The sequence below is a fragment of the Miniopterus natalensis genome, chromosome 6, assembly GCF_054644295.1.
Source record: "Miniopterus natalensis isolate mMinNat1 chromosome 6, mMinNat1.hap1, whole genome shotgun sequence".
NCBI lineage: Eukaryota > Metazoa > Chordata > Mammalia > Chiroptera > Miniopteridae > Miniopterus > Miniopterus natalensis.
Genome location: NC_142086.1, coordinates 45,777,115 through 45,799,696, shown reverse-complemented (window position 1 = coordinate 45,799,696; position 22,582 = coordinate 45,777,115). Strand labels below are relative to the sequence as shown.

The 22,582-nt window shown below is 44.6% G+C and overlaps 1 protein-coding gene across 6 annotated transcripts in view; it reads right to left on the bottom strand.

Moving 5' to 3' along the window:
* The window catches only part of KALRN (kalirin RhoGEF kinase), a 573,972-nt gene that overhangs the window by 136,862 nt on the left and 414,528 nt on the right, over positions 1-22,582 (bottom strand). The window contains exon 34 of one of the 6 annotated variants that reach the window (XM_087818192.1): positions 6,050-6,569. The exons of 4 other annotated variants lie outside the window; for them this stretch is intronic. In XM_087818192.1, coding sequence (XP_087674318.1) covers positions 6,507-6,569 — 63 coding nt within the window. In that variant the 3' untranslated portion in view covers positions 6,050-6,506. Of the gene's footprint in view, positions 1-6,049; positions 6,570-22,582 lie in introns of those variants that run through there. One more of the 6 variants, XM_087818191.1, reaches the window with a different exon arrangement.

Here is a 22,582-nt window from a genome sequence, read left to right as displayed (position 1 = left end):
CTGCTTCTCCATCACGGAGGTTTCAGGCCCCATCCCCAGCCCAGTGCTTCCTTCCACCCTCATGTGTGCCTTAACCACCACCTAGCAGAATTCAGCACAGCCACATCTAAAACCTCCACACTGTGCTTGGGTGAAGGCCCATTAAAAGTCACCATCGACAGGCAACAGAATCCCTTGACACCCAGACAAATAACATCCTTATTCTACCATCCCAGAAACTCAAAGACAGATACACAGGGACCGGACCCTCTCCCCATCACTGCTGTTTCTGAACCCTCTAAATTCTCCCTGTGACCACCACTGTCCATGACCGCACCTGCCCACTGTAGGCCTGGCTGTTACCATGCCACTAGCACCCTTAATGGTCATTGGGAAGCCTGGATACAGCACACGGGCTGTGAAAATTCTCCCCAGGTCGCAGAGGTGCCAGAAATAGGGTCCAAAGCACAGATCCGAGACCCAGCTGCATATCTGCCCTGAGTCCCTGTCGTGTCACAAAGCCCAGCCTACAGAAGGGTGGGGTGAGCCCGAGCAGCTGCTTGCAGTGGGGAGGGAGTGAAAGCTGACGCCCATTCGCGGGAGGCAGGTGGCTCAGGGGTAGCTCCTCAGCTGCTTGGTTACCAGAACTACAACCTTATTCTTATTTTCTTTTTGGTTTTCTACACTTGTCTTCCTTTTTGGATTATGACTTTGCAATTTATTTAAAGGGTTCACATCCTCTTAAAATTCTTTCTATTGGCCTTGGCCACTTCTGTGCGTAAGTATTTGTGTACAGACATTGTTGGATTACTGTCTGCGTCTCTTCTCGTAGATTCTCTCATACTGACCCGACTGAGTGAACCTCTGCGTCCCACTCCATTTCCCCCAATCCAGCCTATTTTCTTACATGCTCAGTCCCCATGTGGAATTGGGCGTGAACTATTTGTTTTTAAGGAATAGTCATTTTTACAGCACACTTTGGAATCTAAAACTCAGCAAAAACACATTCACACTGGATCTTTCATCGATATGGAATTTCTAATCACCCAAGCTCGTGACCCTCACATACTCAATTTGCGATCACCCACACGTGCAATATTTACAGCAGATTTTAGGTCGCACGGCCTGTTGTCGCCAAGCCTCGGGCTATGACGCAGATCCCCGTGAGTGCTGAGAACCAGAGCAGAGCTTCTGCCTCGCCCACTCTCCTCCAGGTGTGTTTCCTTTCTCTCCTCTACGCTGAACCTAACACAGCTCGTCAATTAGCTCTATCTGAGCCCAAAGTGAGTGCAGACAATAGAACTGGAAGAAGCTCACATGGGTTTATAATCTACCCTAGAATATACTTGCACGTTCATTATTCTACATAATTTACAGAGTGAATCTCTTATATGGTATTATAGGATTCTATCTAACTCATTTTCGTAGCTTGTTCAGTGGCTTTTACAGGGTTTGGTACACATTAAGTGCCTAATAAATGCTTACTGAATCAATCAGCGGTCCCAATGGCAGTACCAGAGGAAGATGTCAGAATATCCATGGGTTGAGAGACCAATGAGGGCAGTTTTAAATTTCTAAAACTTTAAGCTCCTGGATGGTCAAAACCAGTATGGAAGCTAAAGAGTCAGCTCCATGGAACCCATGGGTCACTGTCTGTGAGATTCGATGGGAGGCCTCACTCACTATGAGGAATCAGGGCAGAACTGGAGAAAGTAACCGGAAGGGCGAGTACTGGAAGGTATCTTTCACGTCCATGATAATTTTTTTGTATATTTAAATACCTAAAAATGTGATTCACCAGCCATGACATTTAACAAAATCCACTCTCATTTTGCTGTGTGCTTTGTGATACAGAAAACTTCCAATTATCTCCACTAATGGAATGAAGCGATGGAACATATAATCACAATGTCATTTCTATTTGTCTTTGGAAAGTAGTATGTGTGCTTTCCCCCAGCAGGTTTGCTTTCATACTGATTAGTTCTAGCTTAGGCTAATACTAAAATGAATTAGCATTTTCTCTGAACAATAGCTGAGAAGAAATGCATTTATGGCAGAGAAAACTCGTGCAGGGCCTAGTGTCTGCCACAGTTAATCACCCACATGAATCACCTACTTGCAGCAAGTGGGATTTTGAACAGAGCAACAGGCAAACAGTGACTATATGTCCTGGATTTTAATGGCCCAGGGGTCGAAGTCCTAGGAGAAAGCTACAGCTAGTGTCATGAAAAGTGTTAAAGAAGAAAGCACACTGGATGAGGTGTAAGGCAATGGGGGTTCTCATCCTTGACGCCCAAGGGAGGCCATATAATCTCTTAGTGTCACAATTTTCTCATCTATAAAATGTAATAATGACACCTGTCCTGTCTGCCTAGCAGGTTAACTATGTTCAAAGAGAGTAGTGGGCAAAGGGCTTGTAAAAGTATAAATGCTATGGAGATGTAGAGCGCTGAGAGACAAGCAATGAAACACTGTTGTCACCGCCTTTTCGGGGTCTGTCCTTTGCCTGGCTCCTCAATGCTTGGAGGTCTTGGGCTGTGGCTTCCAAAACTTATCCCAGTGAGAAAAGAGTCTCTTTTCTCAGGGATCCTGCTCTTGGGAGAGCTACTCTGATAAGATCCAGAGATCCTAATGAATGGATGCATCCTTTCTCAGATAATAGTTTCATTTTTACAGGGATCTAGCAGCTATAATGGCTTCACCTAGTGGCTCTCAAAGTGTGATTCCTGGATGAGCAGCATGAGCATTATCTGGGGATTTGCTATAAATGCGAATTCATGGATCTACCCCCGACCGACTAAATCACATACCCTGGCAGCACAGCCCAGCAACCTGTGCTTTCACAAGTCCTCCGGTGATTCTGATGTTTACTCAAGTGTGAGCACCACTGTTTTAGCTCAAAGGAATAAAGAAAAAGCTGAGAATTGGTCTCTGGGATATGCACTGAGAAACCTTTATTTTTCTGAAGGAGGTAGAGGAAGGCTTATGGGACTTTTCAATTCACACTGCACACAGGTGTGTGTGTGTGTGTGTGTGTGTGTGTGTGTGTGTGTGTGTGTGTGTGTGTGTAAAATGATGACCCAGTACATTGTTTTCTCAGGGAGGTCTTCTCCCCAACCACCCCACTAAAAATACTTCCCTACCTCTGGGCGTTCCCTACCCCACTTCCTTGATTTATTTTTCTTCATAGCATTTATCACCTTCTAAGATGCTGTTATTTATTTGCTTACTGTCTGTCTCCCCCAGCTGGCACGCACGCTCCACAAGGGCAGTCCATTTGGTTCACTGCTCTGAGAACTGTGCCTGGCACGTAATGGGTGCTCAATAAATATGTGCTGAATTAATGAGGGAACGAGTGACTGCTGAACGTGGGAGATGAGAAAACGTTGGGGTCAGACCTAAACCCCTGCAAGTATCCTTCATAGGCAGTGTTGCTATAGCCGGGAGCCTTGCCTCTGTTCCTGCTTTGGGCTCTGAAATAACTCTGCAAACAAGGCTTGGTAGATGCCCTCCTCAGGGGTTTGGCTCACTGTACTGTTTATCATTACAAAGTGTGCTGTCTGGTTGTCCTTAGTTAGGTATGTGGATAGTGTACAGATTGGTCAACATGTTTAATGGCTGGCCGGGGTTAGGGGGCAGTCTGTGGGTGCACACTAGATTAGAGTGTGACGTGGTAGGGAAAAAGTTGTCTGCAAATAAAAATCAGGAGTTCTGAGTTCCAGTCCTCACTCTGCCCCTGACTGGCTATATGGCCTTGGGAAAACTGCTTAGCATTTCTGGGTCTCAGTTTCATCTTTTGATCTCCATGATCTCCAAGGTCCCTTCCAGATGTAATTACATATCCATTTATGTGTTACCTGATTAATGTCTGACTTCTACTGGTAAGTTCCATGAAAATGGGCTGAGTCTACACATATTTGCACACCTAATTCATGATGCTTAGCATGGTAGGAATTCAGATATTTGATGAGTGAGCGCATCCCTATGGAAACCAAATGGTGATCTCAGCCTTATCAACCTGTGCTCTACACAATGAAGTCACGGGTACTTGGATGGGCGTTGCAAAGGCCCTGGCCTGGTAGGGTCTCCAACCCACAAGGAAGAGCCTGAGCTGGCTGTACCTCTCCCTCCGCCCCCAGGGCATCCCGGAGCTGCCGTGTCCAAGGGGGAGCCCAGTCTGGGCAGTGGGCCATTTGCACTGTGGTTTGCAAAAGCATGGGCTTGGGGACAGAGACTGAATTTGAATCAGTGACCCGCTATTTTCTAGCTTTATGACTTTGTACAAGTTATTTACTTCCCTTAGCTTCAGGCTCCTCATCTGGAAAATGGAGACAGTAATGTCTGCCTCTCAGGACGGCTGTGAAGATGAGAGATGATTTGTATCAAGTGCCTTCTGGCCTCTGGGACGAGAAAGGTGCTCAGTAAACAGAAGCCTCCTCGTCTGGTTCTGCCTCCCGCCCCTTGTAAAGTTTCTAATGATGCCTCCTTTCCCAAAGAACTGCCTAACTTTGTCACCAGCCCATGGCGGTGCCCTAACCTGTCTGGCTGGAGAGGGATAAAGATTGGGATAAAAAGTGTTTCTCAAAATATCTACCTTTGGAAATACATATTTTCTCCTTTTGCTTCCAGTTTGCTTAATGAGACTTTGAGATTTGCAACCTGCTATGGTGCAGTTTTGTAAGTAAAATTTAACAATGGATTTCCACGGAATGTGCCGAGATTTCTCACTGAACAGACCGAGTTTGAACTCTGCCTGTCTCATCGCTGCCTCGGTCTCCCCTTCCCGCTCGCTCCCTCCCGCTCCCTGGTAGACGGAGTCAGGCGCCTGTTCCCGCTGGTCCTGCCCGGCCTCCACTTTCTCCCCACCGCGCTCATCTACTACACACGGCATCTGTATTCTGGAGGATGAATTCTGCTGCTAGACAACCAGAAGACAACATTGCTGTGGTTGACGTAATTCTTATTAGTGATTGTAACTGCAGTGGTGCCGCAATCATGCCAGATGCATGCTCAGGGCATCTGTCCCTGGCTAGACAGATCTTTCCAGAAAGTGGGATGGGGTGGATTTTTGGTAGAAAATTAAGGGCCTCAGCACTCAACAGAAAGTATTTATAAATCACTGTATATCAACAGCCTGCTTTAGAATCATTTTATTAGAACACATTCAAGAAAGTGACATACGGAAAAAAGACAGCAGCAATTCTCAGTCATGCAAATGCCCGTTAAGGTTCTCCATTGGATTCAAATTCAAGTACAGACAGTCCTTTCCTGAGCCAGGTGCAATTCCAGAGAATGACACTTTGAATTGAGAGCGCATTTCCTTCTCAAAGTTCAGAACACTGAACAAGTCCCATCCTCACATTAAGACTGTGAGATACATGGAAGTGTAAACTTTCAGGATTTTGAGGAACCCTTTACCCAGCCCTCCCCCATAACCCAGCTGGGGAAAATAAGCCCAACTGCGGGACCTCTTAGAAATAAGGTTTAGTCTATTGAAAATAAAGCAGTGGGCCTTAAAAAAATTAGAAAACGAATATACATATATATATATACAATGGAATCACCTTTGCCTCTTGCCTTACAGTGGGGTTTCCAGGAAACCGTGTTAGGGGTTGGGGCTCTCTCTTAAGTGTCTCAGAAGCTGAAGGACTTTTTTTATTCTTTAACTTTTTATTATGAAAAATTGCAAACATATACAAAAGTGGAGAGAATGGTATAATGAACACCCACGAACCCATCATCTAGTCTCAACAACGATCAACATGTCACCAGAGTGTTTCATTTATTTCTTCTCCTACTTCCCACCCACCCCCTAACGGGATCTGAAAGCAAGGGAAGCCTAGGAGGGTGGTCTTCGAACCACAGACCTCAGGAGTGGGGGGAGGTTAGGAAGAAACTAGAAAATCTTGACATGACCTGGGCAGGCGGAAGCAGATAGAACACTTGTTGGGGAGTGCTTGCTGCCAATGCCTGGGATGGCTAGAGCTAACCCCCTCTTCTCTGTCACAACCACCCCTCCTTCCTCCTCCCTTCCTCATGATGTGGGGAGGCAGCCAGATTAGAATGATGGGATTTTCCAGATTGGGGGCTACTGACAATAGAAGCATTCAAGCTGGAGGAAGACTCCAGAGACGAGTATGTCCCTCTAATGAACCTGTCCACTGACACTGCAGACTAGGACAGCAAGGACCTGGGGTACCTGGTGCTCAGACTGGGATCTGGGGGAAGTATCTTGGGTCATGAGGCCTCTCACAGTTCCCTACTGTCCCACCATTTTAGACTTTGGAGAGAAGCTTGGCAACCTCGAATTGCACCCAGTAGAGAAGCAGGGAGCCCTGAGGGGTGAGCCCATGGCCCAGGTGGGTAGATTTTGCTTGGAACATGTTGCCCTCTGAGCAAAGGCTGCAGCCCACACCAGCCCTGCCAGAGCAGTCTCAAGAGAGGTGGGTGATGGGAGTCCAGGTGGGAGGTCTCAACGGCGGCACGGCTAACCAGGAGAGCTGCAGGGACAAGTCCCAGGCTGCGCGCTAAACGTAAGTGGAGAAAGGATCTCCAGGTCCCAGGTGCCACCGAGGAGCCAGGTTGCCATCCTGTTAAGAAAAGGGCCGGGGCTCTGTGATTTGCATATGACTTTGCAAAAATTTGCATGAGATCACGTAGCCCTTTATAGAAAACAGTTAAATCATCAGTGCAACCTACTGTATTTCTAGCAACCCTGGGCAGAGTGCAATGTGGCAAATACACAGTCGTTTTTAGCAGAGGTAATGGAGCAAGCAGTGCTCTGAATGTTCGAAGCCAGCAGCTCCAGGATCCAGATGAGGATCGCTGACTGGCCACTTGTGCTAACTTTGTTAGGGCTCAAATCCATGCATTGTTCCTCACATTAGTCCCCTGTAGGACAGTCCTGTTGTGGCTTCCCAGTGTCCAAGACATATAAGCAGGAGTAGGGCCAGGAATCATATGAATAGAGATGCACTAAATAGGAGGTTCTAGTAGCAGTGATCATTAGTGTTTATTACGCTTTGTTTTGTTTTGTTTTGTTTTCTGGGTTCAACCCTTTTAGGATCCCTATGCCCTACCAACAAGTCTTGCTATGACATTCAATTGGGGGAAAGAAACTTAGAAAAGTTTACTCATTTATGTAGGTTTTTAGCGGTAATAGACTTAAAATTCATTATTTCAAGTGTTTCTAGGACCCACGACCTGTGGTAATCTGTAACTTTCCCAAGGCATGAGGTTGGCTGGAGCTGCTGCAAGGCTGGCTGAGGGATCGGGCCACTGAGTGAGAGAGAAAGAAAGATGCGCCAGGATCCAGATCGAGCTTCCGCATCCCAGTGTGCTGCGCCACCTCTGCGGGGCCCTCTGGAATAACGAACCATTGTTCCTTTAAGAACAGTGGTCCCTCCAAGAGTCAACTTCTAGTGGAATTGGAGGAGTGACATATTAGAATCAGCAATGGCTCCCAGCCACGAGAAAAGTTCAGGATAAATTAGAGTCTGATCACACATTTGACTGTGGCTCAGCTTGTGATGTCAAAGGTTCCTCATACTTGCCAAGTACAAATGAGAAAAACAGTTTCAAACCGTCTTAGTAAGAACTCAGCAGGGCAAACACTGCTTGTTAAGGGAGAAAAAGCACTTCAGCATCAGGTTCAGATGGTGGTTACCCTGCGCTGTGAGGAAGACGGGTGCTTAGGACTCAGAATGGAGAAGAGATGCTGAAGGCAGCCGGGAGTGTACATAGGCGATTGTGGAGTAACTCACAGGGAAGGCAGTGGGACCACCGAGCTCACGGTCACCAGGGCACGGGGTCTGTCACAGGTGTTAGGTGGGGGTGGCATCAGCTGTCCAGATTAGCTAGCCCCCTACATTGTAATTCACTGTCATTTCCAGTTTAGTTTGTAGATGTGCTATAAAGTCTGTAGGGTTTATTTTTGTGGCAGAATTCAAGAGTTTTAGAAATACTGAGTTTGACATTCTTTATACAGTTGTTAAAATTCTGAAGGGGAGAACTGGTTTTAAAAATATTTTTATTGTCATTTTTATTAATACCTAATTTATGTCATTATTTTTCTTATCCTTATTATTAATAGCTAATGTTCACTGAGTGTTTAGCATGTGCCAAGCAAAGTGCTGAGTGTTTGCCATGCATCGTTCCACATAATCTGCAGCACACCTGAGGGGGAGTAATACCATTACCCCCATTTTGCAGACTGAAGCATGAGAGGCCCTGCCCAGGATCATACAACTGGCACGTGGAGGGGTGAGAGCGGTACTGAGGCTGGTTTGGTTCAGTGCTGTCCTTACCCACGTTCTATGCTTGCTGCCTCTTGTGAACGAGGCTCTACCTGCTAAGTGAGATGTTGGTATGCTTGTGGTTTCCAAATGCCTTGGAAAGCATCCTCATATATTTGAGGATCCATCTTATCCTCGAGGACCCAGCTAGAAGTGGTTTGGGTCACTTCATTATATATATATTCATTAGGTTTTGCATAAAAAAATGGTATCCCTCTTAAACCTCAAGTTGTGATTATCTCAATGCACCTGCAAATCTGTCCTGGATGGTTTGATACCTGAGACATCTAAGAAATAAGTGCATGTAGGCAAACAGAACATGTGTTCTCTAAAACCCTGAGAAAATAGACACTTTTACATGGGCAGCCATTATTTTACAAAGCCCAGCTGGTACCCGGAGGAGAAACTAGCACCAATGCACAGATAAATGACAGTCATTCGCAATCTCACTGGGATTATCCCTTAAAAAATTTGGCCTAGGGAAAGGACTAGTGGGAAAAGTTTAAGTGGAAGTATGAAAAAGAGAAGGTCAATACATTTTTTGGAAACACTAATGATTTCTATTATTTAGGAAACAGCTCTCAGCTTGGAATTCACACGTACTGTTCATACCCAATCACCCTACATCTCTGGCATTCTGACTCAGCAGGCCAAGGCAGGGTTTGGGATTAGCTTCTGGAAATATTTCCCGGTAATTCTAATTTCCCTGGTTTGCAATCCTTAGCACAGAGGCCTTTTCTGTGTCCCAGCCATTCTATCCCTGGGAAAGCTAAGTTTTGCAGAGTTTCAACTGCATTTCCACATCTGCCAGCACACTCTGTTCCAAAGCCCTTGGCTTTGGTGTTTTCCATGAAGAGCAAGAATCAGTGAGACCCACTTTGATAGGACAGTGGCTTTTATTAACCAGCCCTCCCAGCATTCTTTTTTTGGAGGTGGAAGGGCCTATGCTGAGATTTCCCCCATCCCCCATATTCAGGCACAGACCCCTTCATATAACTACTTTACATATTTATTTAACATACCATAGGTCCCATTCTAATACTAGACACTCATAATATGACTTTTTTGAGCTACAGAGAGATGGTCTGCCATCCCTGGGTGCACAAGAGATATCATTGGACATCCAGTGAAATAAAAAAAGCCACCAATGGGGAACATATTTATTATATTATAGATTTATACTTTTTCTTGCTCCACAAGGAGTTTGAGGCAACTATTCTGCAATACATTTTTAAATGCGTCTTCAGTTGATTATATGTTCTGGATATTTCTGTCTGATGGATTAGGAAATCACTGAGGCAGGGATATGCCTAGATTACTACTCTGATGGCTAAGACATAGTAAGTGGCCTCCTCTACACTCCTGGCTCATGCCTTGCTCTGCTAGGCCCAGAAAGCAGTGATTGACTAGTAGATGCAACAACACATGGAACATGGAACGTTCTCAGTATTTTAATCCAGCCATGTTTCATTCGGTGGATTAGGAAGGGGAAAATGACAAGACTTCCACCATCTGGGCCAAAATGTTACTTTGTGTGTTTTTGCCCGAATCATTCCATTGTTTTCTTTGGTGGGCTTGGCCAGCGGAAAGCAGTGTGCATAGTGGACACCAAGGAAAGACCTGGGTTCAAATCGCAGCTCTGCCACTTTCTGGTTGTGTGACCCCGGGCAAGTTGTTCAACCTCTCTGAGTGACATTTTTGCAAAATGAGGATAATGATACTTACCTTGAAGAACTGTTGTGAGGATCAAATGAGAGACTGTACGTGAAAAGCCAGGCTCACACAGGAGTGCAGTAAGAAAGATAGAAGGCAGTTGTTACTGTCAGTCGGTTATGCCACAGGCAGTTTCCTTGCAGGCAGCCTTTGCGCTTTCCTCGGCCTGCCAGGTATAGCCAGGACTTCCGAGGGAAAGGACTGCATCTCTCCCATTAGATGGGTGGAGGGCAGTGTCCTCGGTGGGGACTTATGTTCCTCCACCTTGAATTTCAAACTAGAGGCCAGACTGGAAATTTTCCTTGATGTGGCCATCAGAATTAAAAACTGAGATACAGAATAGTAAAAATATTAAATTCTGCATATGGAGAAGACTATTTGCTCTTTGATGCTTCCTACTCTGCCTGAAGGACCTCCTTTTGGCTTCTAAATGTGTGTTTGCTGCTTGTGCTGACCCCAGGGCTCCCCATTCTGAATTCTGTAGGGAGGTTCTTGGCTGGGCAGCTTAGTGATGAGCAGGAAGGCCTGGCAGGGTACAAAGTTACCTCTGCTGTGCTCCCCACCCCCAGCACTACCCAGAGAACAGAAATCAGCCACGGCAAGGAAGAGGCAGAGTCCATCTCCCTACTTTTCCCCTTTCCATTTCTCCCTCTGTTCAGGGACCCCCCCCCCCCCCCGAGAGAACTACGAACCTAGGCAGTGTGGGAGAGACATCCTTGAAAATACTTGTTTCATGATGTACAATTTGTTTTGTTTCAAGTTCAGAAAGATTAGAAACTGCCTCTTTATCAAGAATTCTTACCAGAAAACATTCCCTCTGCCCTTAGATGAGAGGAGGGGAGGGGAGGGGAGGGGAGGGGAGGGGGATGTGGGAGGTGGGAGAGAGACGGGCCTTGACCTAATGATGCGCCTCCTATTGGAAGCCTTGCTGCCCATGCAGGGCTCACCCGTTTTCTAATGAAAGCTCTCTGTGCCCTCCTAACCTGGGTTCCAGGGTCCCCACACTGAGTCACTCTGGAAATCCCTCCCTCTGCAACCACAGGACATTCAAACCAAACTTGAAACAGCTCTGCTTTCTCTCTCTCCCACTGCACATCTCTTCATGAAATCTCTCATGAACTTGAAAATATACTTCAAGCTTTTCCTCATCTCCTCTCACCCTCAATCCTCCACCCACCAAACTTTCCTTCTCATTCCTTTCACTGACCAAGGCTCCTGATCTTCACAAAGTTGCCAGTTCCTCAGCTCACCAGCCTTGGCCCAACCTGCATGTCAGGCCCAATTCACTCTCTGATCACTTTGTCTCATCCTGAGATACTGAGAAGTTGATCACCCAGTCCCCTACTAGGCACCTGCTTGTCCCCTTGTCCTGGGATCACACACAGGGTGGACCTCAGCAACCATCTAATAATCACGTCCCTTCCTATCCTTTAAAAATAACATCTACTTGGGGTTTTTTTGTTAATAAAGGCAATTTTCTTATCTGAGAGAATTTGGAAAAAGCCACCATCCGGAAATAACCACTATGTGTATTTTGGTGTATTTCCTTTATATATACATACATGCATTCACATATGTATATACATGTATATGTATACATGGTGGTGCAAAAGTAGGTTTACAGTTGTTCATATGGAAAACAATCTAATAATAAATAATAATACAAGAATAAACCCTGTGTTTTGTGTGCTCACAACTGTAAACCTACTTTTGCCCCCCTGTATACGCATATATAAGCACAAATACACACACATATATATACACACACATTTCTTTTCTATGTTTAACAGAATATTAGTTAATATTTAGAGGGACAAGGAAGACCCCAAGCAGATGGGAAAGAAAAGGAACTGCAGGCTGCGGCTCAGGTAGCCCTTCACCTGCGCCAGGCACAGCCATGAACTTGTGGCGCGCATGACTTCTTGGTTTATGATGTCATGGGCCTGACGGCCAGGGAAAAAATCCAAGATATCCCTGCCTCTCAGACCACGTGGATGACTTAGAGCGTATATGGGAAACACATCTAGAGACATATACAAATTCATAAATACACACAAACAGAAGGTATACACACAACACATTTCATTCAAACAAGTATTTTCTGAGTACTTTCTGTGCATGCCTAACTCCATCTCAGTGCACTGCAGACAATACACAGTATCCCTCGTGAGCCTTATCTTCATGGAGCCTTATCTTGGGATTCAGCTGCTGAGACAAAAACTAAGCCATGGACGCTAATAAACTGCAAGGAGATGCTGTCTCACAAAGTGCTGAGGGAAGGGCCTCAAGAAGTCATTCTAATACCGAAGACGCGCTCCAACAACACTCTTCCTGAGGTCAGAAACGTGGCTATCAGGACAGAGACATCATTCGGGGACACATACTGCACAGTGATGCAGTATGGGTTGGTAGACAAAGGCAATTATAATAGGAAACATCATTATATTTTAGTAAAGATAACCACACATGTCTACCAGAGAACTCATGTCAGAGGACAGGTCTGCAGACGGCAAAGGACCCAGGGGAGGGACAGCACCAAGGGGGAGAGGTCTGGGTATAGGGAGGCTCTGGGTCTCAGAGCTGTTACTGTGGTTTGGGAGACTTGCTTCCCCTCTCAAAGCCCCCAGGGACAGACTTTATATAGTATGTGGAAACCTAACGCCAGGCTGAGGAATGTGCGGGCACGGTGAGACCCACCGCAACCATTTCAGAAAAGGGACTGAGGAGGAAGGAAAACCAAGGCGGCTCAGAGGCCGAGCTGAGGATGCGGGTCCGAGAAAAGGGGCAGGTCTGGGAGGCAGAGGGTGAGGTCAGCTTCAGTTCTGCTGAGGAGAGTGCAGGGCGCCATCCTAGTGCAGTAATGCCATAGACCGGGGGGGGGGGGGGGGGGGGGGGGGGGGAATGTCGCCCTGCGGGCCTCATAGGGCCTGAGAAATCATGTGGTCTGGCTCTGCCACGGCAACCATAGGCAGGACTCAAAATTCAATAAATCTAGGAGCTTTAGTCATAGCTAATTTTTAAGTTGATAGTTTTATATGGCCCTCAAATAATGTGATAAATATCCAAATGGCCCTTGGCAGAAAAAAGGTTCTCCACCCCTTCAGACAGCTGGAAATGCGGTACTAATACCAGGGGGAGAGGTAAGAGTTAGAAACACAGATCTTCCAGCTCACTGTGTAAGAGTGTAATTTTATGCTGAGCAACGTGGCAAATACAAAGTAAAATATATAACGTATGCCCTGGAAGTTAAAAAATAATAGTTGACCCTTGAATGACACTGGTTTGAACTATGCAGGCCACATATACATAAATTTTAAAAAATAAATACAGTGCTGTAAATGTATTTTCTCTTCCTTATGATTTTCTTAATAACATTTTCTTTTCTCTGGCATACTTTAGTGTAAGAATACAGTATATAACATACAAAATATACGTTAATCAACTATTTACATTATTGGTAAGGATTCCAGCCAACAGTAGGCTATTAGTAGTTACGTAGTTAAGTAAAGTTATACACGGATTTTCGATTGTGCAAGGAGTCAGCAACACAACCCTCTTGTTGTTCATGGGTCAAAGGTATTTGATTTGAGGGGGAGCAATATTGGTAGCTCAGAGGTGGTGGCAGGAGGTGATGTGGAGAAACAGTGAGCATCTCAATGAAGGAGACGTGAGTCAGGCTGGCAGTGGAGGGTGGGCCTGGTTCGATTAGGCAGAGCCGGTGGGCATTACAGCAGATGGAAGCAGCCGGAGCAAAGCATGACGTGGGTGGGAGCATTCAGTTCCCAGTGGCTACTATGTGCCAGATGCTGACATAGACAGGAAAGACATAGCATCACCAAGACACAGGAGAAAGACATACAGGCCAATGATGTGTGTAAGTGCAATTAGGTTGAAACATAAGTTGCCAATATTCAACCATTTTGGATACGCAAAAGTGGCAGTTTCATATGATTTATTCTAATGTAGGTGCATTACAGTGTGTATAACAGATGAGGGTCTCTTAAGGATCATGTGGAGGAGGGAAAACCATAGGAATGTGTTTGGAAATGGGCCCGTACTTTATCCTAAGTAAATGTGTTATTGAAGGCTTTTAACAAACAAGTGAGATGCTGAAAGAAATGTTTTAGGAAGATGAATCTGGTGTCAGTAGAAAAGATAAAATGCAGGGGCAAAACCCCAGAAAGCCGGGAGGTGATTTAGGAGGCGGCTGAAAGGATTTAAACAAAGGGTGCTCAAGGCCGCCTGCGGCGGTGAGGCAGAGTTCTGAGTCATCCTCGGAACTGGGCCACAGACCCGCTGTCTGGGAGCAGGTCAAACGTGAATCCACAGATAAAACCTGCATATCTGGGAGCATCATGCTGGTCTGCCCCCAAAAGGGAAGTCGAACCATGTTACTGATTTGAGAGAAAAAGGAAATAATTTTCTGATGCGCACCCAGGTGACCAATTACAATGACTGCACCCAGCAGTGACAGTGCTCACGACGTCGCCAGGTGGTCTCATATGTGCTTGTTGGTTTCCTGGGTCCTCAGTAGAACTTAGCGTTCATAAGGGTAGGAACTGGCCTGTTCTGTTTCCCTGCTGCATCTCCATCCTGGAACAGGGCCTGGCAAATGAGCGCTCAAAACATGTGGTGAGCGAATGAGTAAAGAAGAAACTGCCACCAGAAGTGAAGCCACTTCAGGGATATGCCCTTGAGTTTTGTCACGGACATCAGAATTGAAGCAACATGTTGCTGAAGGGCGGTGAGGAACTGAGGGAACAAGAGCCAGGGGTAGAAGCTCAAATGCAGACCTCGCTGGGGACATGAAGTAGCAGATGTGTCAGACGGCAGAGGGAGAGGGGTTGTTTGACAATAGGAGGAGAGGCAGAATTGATACTGGAAGTGGGGAGAAAGGATGAGATTCAGAGGACTGTGGATAGGTTAACCTCAGACTCTGAGTTTAGAGAAGGAATGAGACAATAAAAGGACAGTGATTCATCCAGGTGGAGATAAAAGTGATTCTGTAACCACCATGCTAAATAAAAACCCCAACCCCCTCAACCCTCAATGTTTCTTAGGTGCTAATCAGTAAAATCCTTTAAACGATCTCCGAAGCTGCCGGGACAAATCCACCCACTTAGTAAAGTCCAATGCTGAAACTTCTCCAAACTCATCAAACTAGAAAGTTGATTTTCTTAATTATACTCAGTCTCAGTGTCTAGGTCTCTCTCTCACCCATAACGCTCTGTGTTTATTTGTTCCTCATTTATTCATTTAACAAACATTTACTGAGAACCTCCTCTGGATCAGTACCTGGATTCGGTGATGTGGTGGGGGTATGAGACAGGCATCTCTGCCCTCATGGACCTAAAGTCTGGCGCAGGAGGCAGTCCCATGCTTACACTGACGGTCCCAGGTACGAAGAAGTAACAGCAGAGTGTTGTGAGAGCTATGACTTTGGGAGGAGACTTTGCCGGAGTGACAGGAAAGGTTGAGATCAGCAGGCAAAAGTGGTAGACTGGGGCATGGAAGGAGAGAGAATTTCCAGGCAGAGGAAACCAAGTCTCTTTGCCAAGGCCTTGGGCCGGGAAGAGACCTGACACATTTGGGCAAGGCCAGGGAGGTCGCCAGGCAGGAAACAATAGGAAGAGCGGCCTCGGTGAGGCTGGAGGAGCGGACCAAGGTCATGAAACCCTCACCTACCGTGCTGAGGATTTGGGTGTTCATCCTAAGAGCAAAGGGTTGCTACTGAAGGGCTTGACGCCAAGAGTGATGGGGAGAGCCTACATTTTACAAAGATCACACTGGCTGCAGTGATGGAGAGAGGAGAGGAAGGTAAGAAGGGCTGTCTGGGGACCAGTTAGGAAGCTTCTTTCACAGGTCACATGTAATAGGACAGTGGCTGAGTACAGTGGATTACGCAGGTGCTCAATCAATGCCAGGGGAGTGCGGCATCAGTCTGTGGAGTCAACCTCTATCTTTCTGGGTCTTGGAGCCGTTTGTCAGATAGTGGAGTGCCAATTCCAATGTATTTATCATCTTTTTCCCCCAACACATTTCATTACTTTAGCTGTATTACCTGGCACATCATTATAGAGTAAAATACAACAGATATATGCATTTCAAAAAGTCAACTAGTTATTCTTTCATTAGAAGAGAGTTGTACTTAGGGACTGACAGAAGCCTGCATTACACATAAAGTCTCCATGTTGGTACATTATGCTGTGGAGAAATAAATGGTGAATTATGTTTTAAAATACTAAATATAAGAAATGTCTCATAATCACATCCTCATATGTCAAAGGAACCTCTGACTTACAAATGTATTGCCTCTAAAATGTCAAATTAGATGTTTATCAAGACAAGCTAAAGGAAGTAAAAAGCCTAGCCACATAGACCAGATATTTACAACATGTATAACCAACAAAGGACTAATATCTAGAATATATGAAGAACTCCTAAAAATGCATAAGAAAAAAACAGACAGCTCACTAGATTCAGGGGCAAAAGGCTTGAACAGGGACATTGTAAAAGAGAAAATCCTAAGGCCCAATAAGGATACGGAAGTTGTCCAACCTCATTAGTAATTAGGGAAATGCAAGTTAAAACCATAAGCAGGTTTACCACATACTCACCAGACCTGCAAAAATTTGATGTCAGATAGTTTCAAGTAGAAGCAAGGATAGTTTCAAGGATATGTAGCAAGAGAAAATTTCACATGTATTAGTAAGAGTGTAAATTTGGTACCAGCATCTAAAAAAGTGGTTTACATCATCTAGTAAAGTTGAAGATATATATAAAAATACCCTATTAGCTAGCCATTTTTTTCACCAGGCAATTTCACTCCTAACTTTATACCCAAGAGAAACTCAAGTATAAGCACACAAAGATATATATCCAAGAATATCCATAGCAGCACTGTTCACAATAGTCCCAAACAACCTGTGTACAGAGTGGATAAATCAATTGAGACATACAGAATGGAATACTATACAGCAATGAAAATGAATAGCTCTACACATCAGCATGGATGAATTCCATAAATATAAGTGTTAGGTGACAGAAACAAGAGACACACGCAAAAACACACAGTATGATTCTAGTCATATGAAATTTAAAAACAGCTACAGTGAAATTATGTTGTTTTAGGAACACATACATAGGAGGTAAAATTATAAAGTAAGGACATTATTATTACAAATGTCAGGAGAATAGTTGCCTCTGGGGGAGAAGGACCAGGTTGTGACCAGGTTGAGGGGCACACAGAGGCTTCTAGGAAGCTGGCAATGTCCTGCTTTCATGAGCTGCATGGTTATTACACATATGCTCACTTTGTAATTATCCATTCACTTGTTTAGTAGTTTTTATGCATTTTCAACATATATATTTTACATTAAAAATTTTAAACTTTAATGTAAACCAGATGTTTATAATCAGGAATGTATTTTATTCATGGGAATAAGAGTATAAATAACAGTTAGTCAACCAGACAAGCCTATAACTCTCAGTAGGCAATAGTATAGATTAAATATTGTACATTTCGATAAAAACAATAGAAAATAACGTAGTTGCAATATTATCAGTTAAACAAAACATACAAGAGCAATATGAATAATGATTATTTTTAAAGAATCTGATATCAGATTGGAAAAGATAAAAAATATTAATGACACACTAGTGTGCAAGACTGTGGGGAAAGAGACACATATACACAGCTGGGGGGAGTATAAATTGCTCTAACATGTAGAGGGTGATTTGACAATGTCTATTAAAATGTAAATGCATATCCCTTTGATGCAGTAATTCTACTTCTAGGAAGTTATTCTATCAATATACTCACAACTCACAAGTGTGAGAAACTATGCCTGTACAAGGATTATTGTCTTGTCTGTAATGGTAGAAGACTGGAAACATCCCATATGCCCATCAATAGAGAACTAGTAACATAAATTATGGTACCATAAGTAATGGAATATTAGGTAGCCACAAAAAAGAGTGAAGCAGCCCTACATATCCTGTTATGAAATTACCCAGACTTGTTACAAGGCAAAAAATTGTAAAACAGTATTTATTGTATGCTACTACTTGTTTTAAGCATGAGATGGTTATGAGTTTTTGGTAAAGATTCTAAGCGAACTTTTGAATAGTTCTTGTCAGAGCTAATAGTCCATCAAAGAAAAGTAAAATTCTACATCAAAACAAAATACTGCTTTTGATACAGATGTATCAGCAGCACTGCTCTTTTATATACTGTCCCTGATTATAATACTTATTTTGGTATCAAAACTGATACGAAGGGAGAGAAACAGAAAGGCAGATGAACTTCAAGTCTAAGTTCAAATTTCACTTCTGGCGTAATAGTCTTCCCTGGTTCCCAGGCTAAATTTGTGTTCAAAGGTGGGTATACTTCTGTTATAAAAAATAGCATTTTGTGTGGTAAGTATGTGTCCCATCTAACACATTCATCTCTGTAATTTTCTGGATGCCCCACACAGCAACTGGCATATAAAGGCAGCGCTGAGTACAACTGTTTCCTTTCATAAATACATGTAACATGCGTATAGTCACTGTACGTGGTATCAGGTATGAGACACTTAGAGTAATGAGTCAGAGGACTATGGCACGAAGGCAGAGATTGTTCTCATATATCCTGAGTCTCCATGGTATCTGGTCATCAGTGGACACTCAATAAAATTCTGTTGAGTAACAAAATGAATTCAGCGTACCGGTGTACTTGAAATGATTTTCTATTCTGCCTCTGACATTTCATTCTTCCCTGTTAACAGATTTTCCTGCTTGGTCATGTGTTAATGGTAGAGCCTACTTGTTTGCCCTGTAAATAACACAACCGACGTAGTTGTTTGGACTTTATATGCCTCTGTTAGAGGTCTTATCTTAAATCTAAATGTTAGAGAACATACCCTAAAAATTTTTTCTTTGGGGATTTTTTTGAGAAATTTATCATGAATGCAATAAAGGCTCTTGATAGCCCGTTACGAATCGTGACCATTCTTGTTTTGGGAGGCTGTGAGGTGGCATGGGTTGGGAGCTAAGATAGCAGAGTCTGCATTACAGATTTCAGATTCCACAGGTTGAAGCACCTTCCTTTAACAAAATCACTCCCCACTCCTCAATCCTTTAAAAAAATTAGAATCATTTTCCTTTTTTTAGGAACAATTTTTCTCTGCCATTCCTGTTTTATGAGGTAGAAGAAATTTAATAATATTTGGGGTTATGTCACTACTTCCTGATCTTTTCTCCTTGTGTACCTAACATGAATGTAACCTTCCTGAATCAGGAATCTGCTAAATGAAACTACAGCAAAATGATGACAGTGGGGGTGGGGGGTGGGGAATCTAGCATCCTGGTTTGAAATGGTTATGAATCAGGGAATTTAAAATGTGGGGACTACCTTCAGAACTCCCAAATGCTCTTTTGGAAAGAACTGCTGAGTTCCTTTAAAATAAAAGCTGCAGTGGTGTCAGTCACACGGAGGTAAAGGTGAAAAAAAAATGAAGCAAGTTCTAGTGCATTCCAAATGCCTTAAAACTGAGCATGTCTGGGCTGACATCAGCACAAGAGAGAGTGATCTAGGCGGCCACCAAGGTTGCTTTTGCCTGCTATGTTCACTGCCATCTCTCTATGTCTAGAATAGTGCCCATCATATGGTAGGAACTCAATAAATGGTTGATGAATTAATGAGATAAAAAGATAGCATACATCTTACTCAGTATTATGCTAAGGGAAATGAGCCAGTCAGAGAAAGACAAGTACCGCATGATCTCACTTACATGCGGAATATAATGAACAAAATAAACTGATGAACAAAACAGATTCAGAGACATGGAAACATGGAACAGGCTGATGAATCTCAGAGGGAAGGGGGGAGGCAGTGGAGACAGGAAGAGATTAACCAAAGAACTTATATGCATAACCAAAGAACTTATATGCATATGGACACACACAATAGTGCGGTAAAGGGGGGTGAGGAGAGGCGGGAGTAGGGTGGAGGGAGTCAATGGGGGGAAAAAGGGAACATCAGTAATACTCTCAACAATAAAGATAAATTTAGAAAAAAGAAAAAAAAGATAGCACACATTAAGATCCCAAGGAAAAGAAGAGATAATGAATTTTTAATATACTCTAGCACCCACTAAGCCAGTCTGTTGTCTACGTATAAGTGAGAAACAGCAAACAGTAAGCCAAACTTTGTCAATCCCATTCCTGCAGCTGAAAGGACACCAGCTAGTAGGAGACAGGAGACGGACACAGTAAAATACAGAGCCTGTTTTTTTTTTCTTTTCTCCCATACATCATGAAGTTCAGAGAGGAGCGTACGCCCTTGCAGTTGGTACAGGCAGAGAGCAATGTATACGGGAGCCTCCGCCAAGCCGTCCACAGCCAGCTGGCCGGGCCGTGCAGGCGGGAGGAAGCTCTCCTGCACCGCTGGTCAGTGTAACGTCTCTCAGCAGGAGCAGTTTCAAACAGAATCAACTAGGGCATGAAAACATGATAGTACACGAACATTCTGAACTTGGGAGATTTCACTTTAAGCCCTGACATACGAGGAGCTGAAAACTGACTATAGCTCAGACACAACCAGGGTCAGGCCACGTGGGACCTGGTTGGAGAAGAACACTAGGCTGAGTGGTGCTGGCAGCGGTTGAACTGGGCAGTGACCCCTGTCCTGGGTCTGGTCTGCACAGTTCTTCACCTTCTAACGGTTGTCTCACTACAGAAAGAGCTAGCAGGGCACCCTTGAGGGCATCGCTATTTAGCAGCCCTGGGAAAGGCCCGAGTTGAAGTCACATCCTCACTGGCCACCAAAGGTGATGTTCAACTTGCTTCTTTTGACAGGCCCCTGCTTTCTGGCAATAGGATCACATCGTCTCACTCCAATGACACGGATTCTTAGATCCACCCATCCCCACCATCCGTCTATGGCAGTAGCCTGGTAGTGGCCAGCAGGGGGGCAGCAGCCACCAGCAGGGAGGGAGTGATGCTAAGCTGCCTGGCAGGTAAAACCCAAGCAAGTGTTTTCTTTCTTTTCTCTTTCTTTCTTTCTTTTCTTTCTTTCTTTCTTTCTTTCTTTCTTTCTTTCTTTCTTTCTTTCTTTCTTTCTTTCTTTCTTTCTTTCTTTCTTTCTTTCTTTCTTTTTCTTTCTCTCTCTCTCTCTCTCTCTCTCTCTCTTTCTTTCTCCTTCCTTCCTTCCTTCCTTCCTTCCTTCCTTCCTTCCTTCCTTCCTTCCTTCCTTCCTTCCTTCCTTCCTTCCTTCCTTCCTTCCTTCCTTCCTTCCTTCCTCCCCTCCCCTCCCCTCCCCTCCCCTCCCCTCCCCTCCCCTCCCCTCCCCTCCCCTCCCCTCCCCTCCCCTCCCCTCCCCTCCCCTCCCCTCCCCTTTTCTTTCTCTTTCTTTCTTTCTTTCTTTCTTTCTTTCTTTCTTTCTTTCTTTCTTTCTTTCTTTCTTTCTTTCTTTCTTTCTTTCTTTCTTTCTTTCTTTCTTTCTTTCTTTCTAATATATCTTTAATGATTTCAGAGAGAGGAAGGGAGGAGAGAGAGAGAAAGAAACATCAATGATGAGAGAGTCATTGATCGGCTGCCTCCTGCACGCCCCCCCCCTCAGGGATCGAGCCTGCAACCCAGGCATATGCCCTGACTGGGAATCGAACCGTCATCTCCTGGGTCCTAGGTCCATGCTCACCCGCTGAGCCACGCTGGCCAAGCTGAGCAAGCATTTTCAATCTGAGCCCAGATCAAGGAGTAGGGAAATATTTGGCCACCAGTCTATCCCACAGGTATCCCCCAAGAATCCCAGGTGATGGCCACACGCAACGTATGTCATATTTTATAGCACAGCCTGGACATGTTCTCCTGAAGCAGAACTACCACTTCTAAGCCACCCGAACCTGCTCCATTTCTAGTCTCTCTGTTTTGGTTCCAGACATTCACTTCTAGAAATATTTCTGCATGAAGTTTCTAAAAAGAGTTAATTTTCATACAAAACCACCGGTTGTTAATCTCCAGATACCATACCCCTGGTGTCATGTCCAGTCACCCAGGAGCACAACCTTTTAAGAACAGTATTTCCCACAGCCTGTTCCCCTACAATTAGCATTAATAAGGGATTCACTCATTCTGTCCAACACTAAGAGAACTTCTCTTTAACTCACACACAAGGAAAAATGGGTAAGTGATGTGCCAAGAGGTTTGTGCAGAACACTCTAGTACAATCCGTGCCCCGAGGGCTGCCGCTTCTCTCTGCCTACATCCTCTGAGCCCTGCTCTGCCCTCCCTGCTCCATCCCTGCCGTCTCCCCTTCTCATGGCCCCTTCTACCCCGCAGAATGCATCCCGCCCAACGTGTCCTACTCACTTGGGTCTTGTTTGCCTTGGACTGTCGCCAGCTAATCCACTTTGACATCTTGGTCCCCCCTGAGATTTGTATTCTCCTTCCACCAAAAATTTAAAAAATAGAATTAAAGTCTATGCTGGGCGGTGGCAGGGCTGAGCGGGTTCCGGAGACTCACTGCTCCAGGCAGCTCGGAGGCAGGGAGCAGCATTGCCACATGTCAGTGCTCACTGCCAAGAGCTCAGAGCCCAGCCGGGAATTTGCCTTGA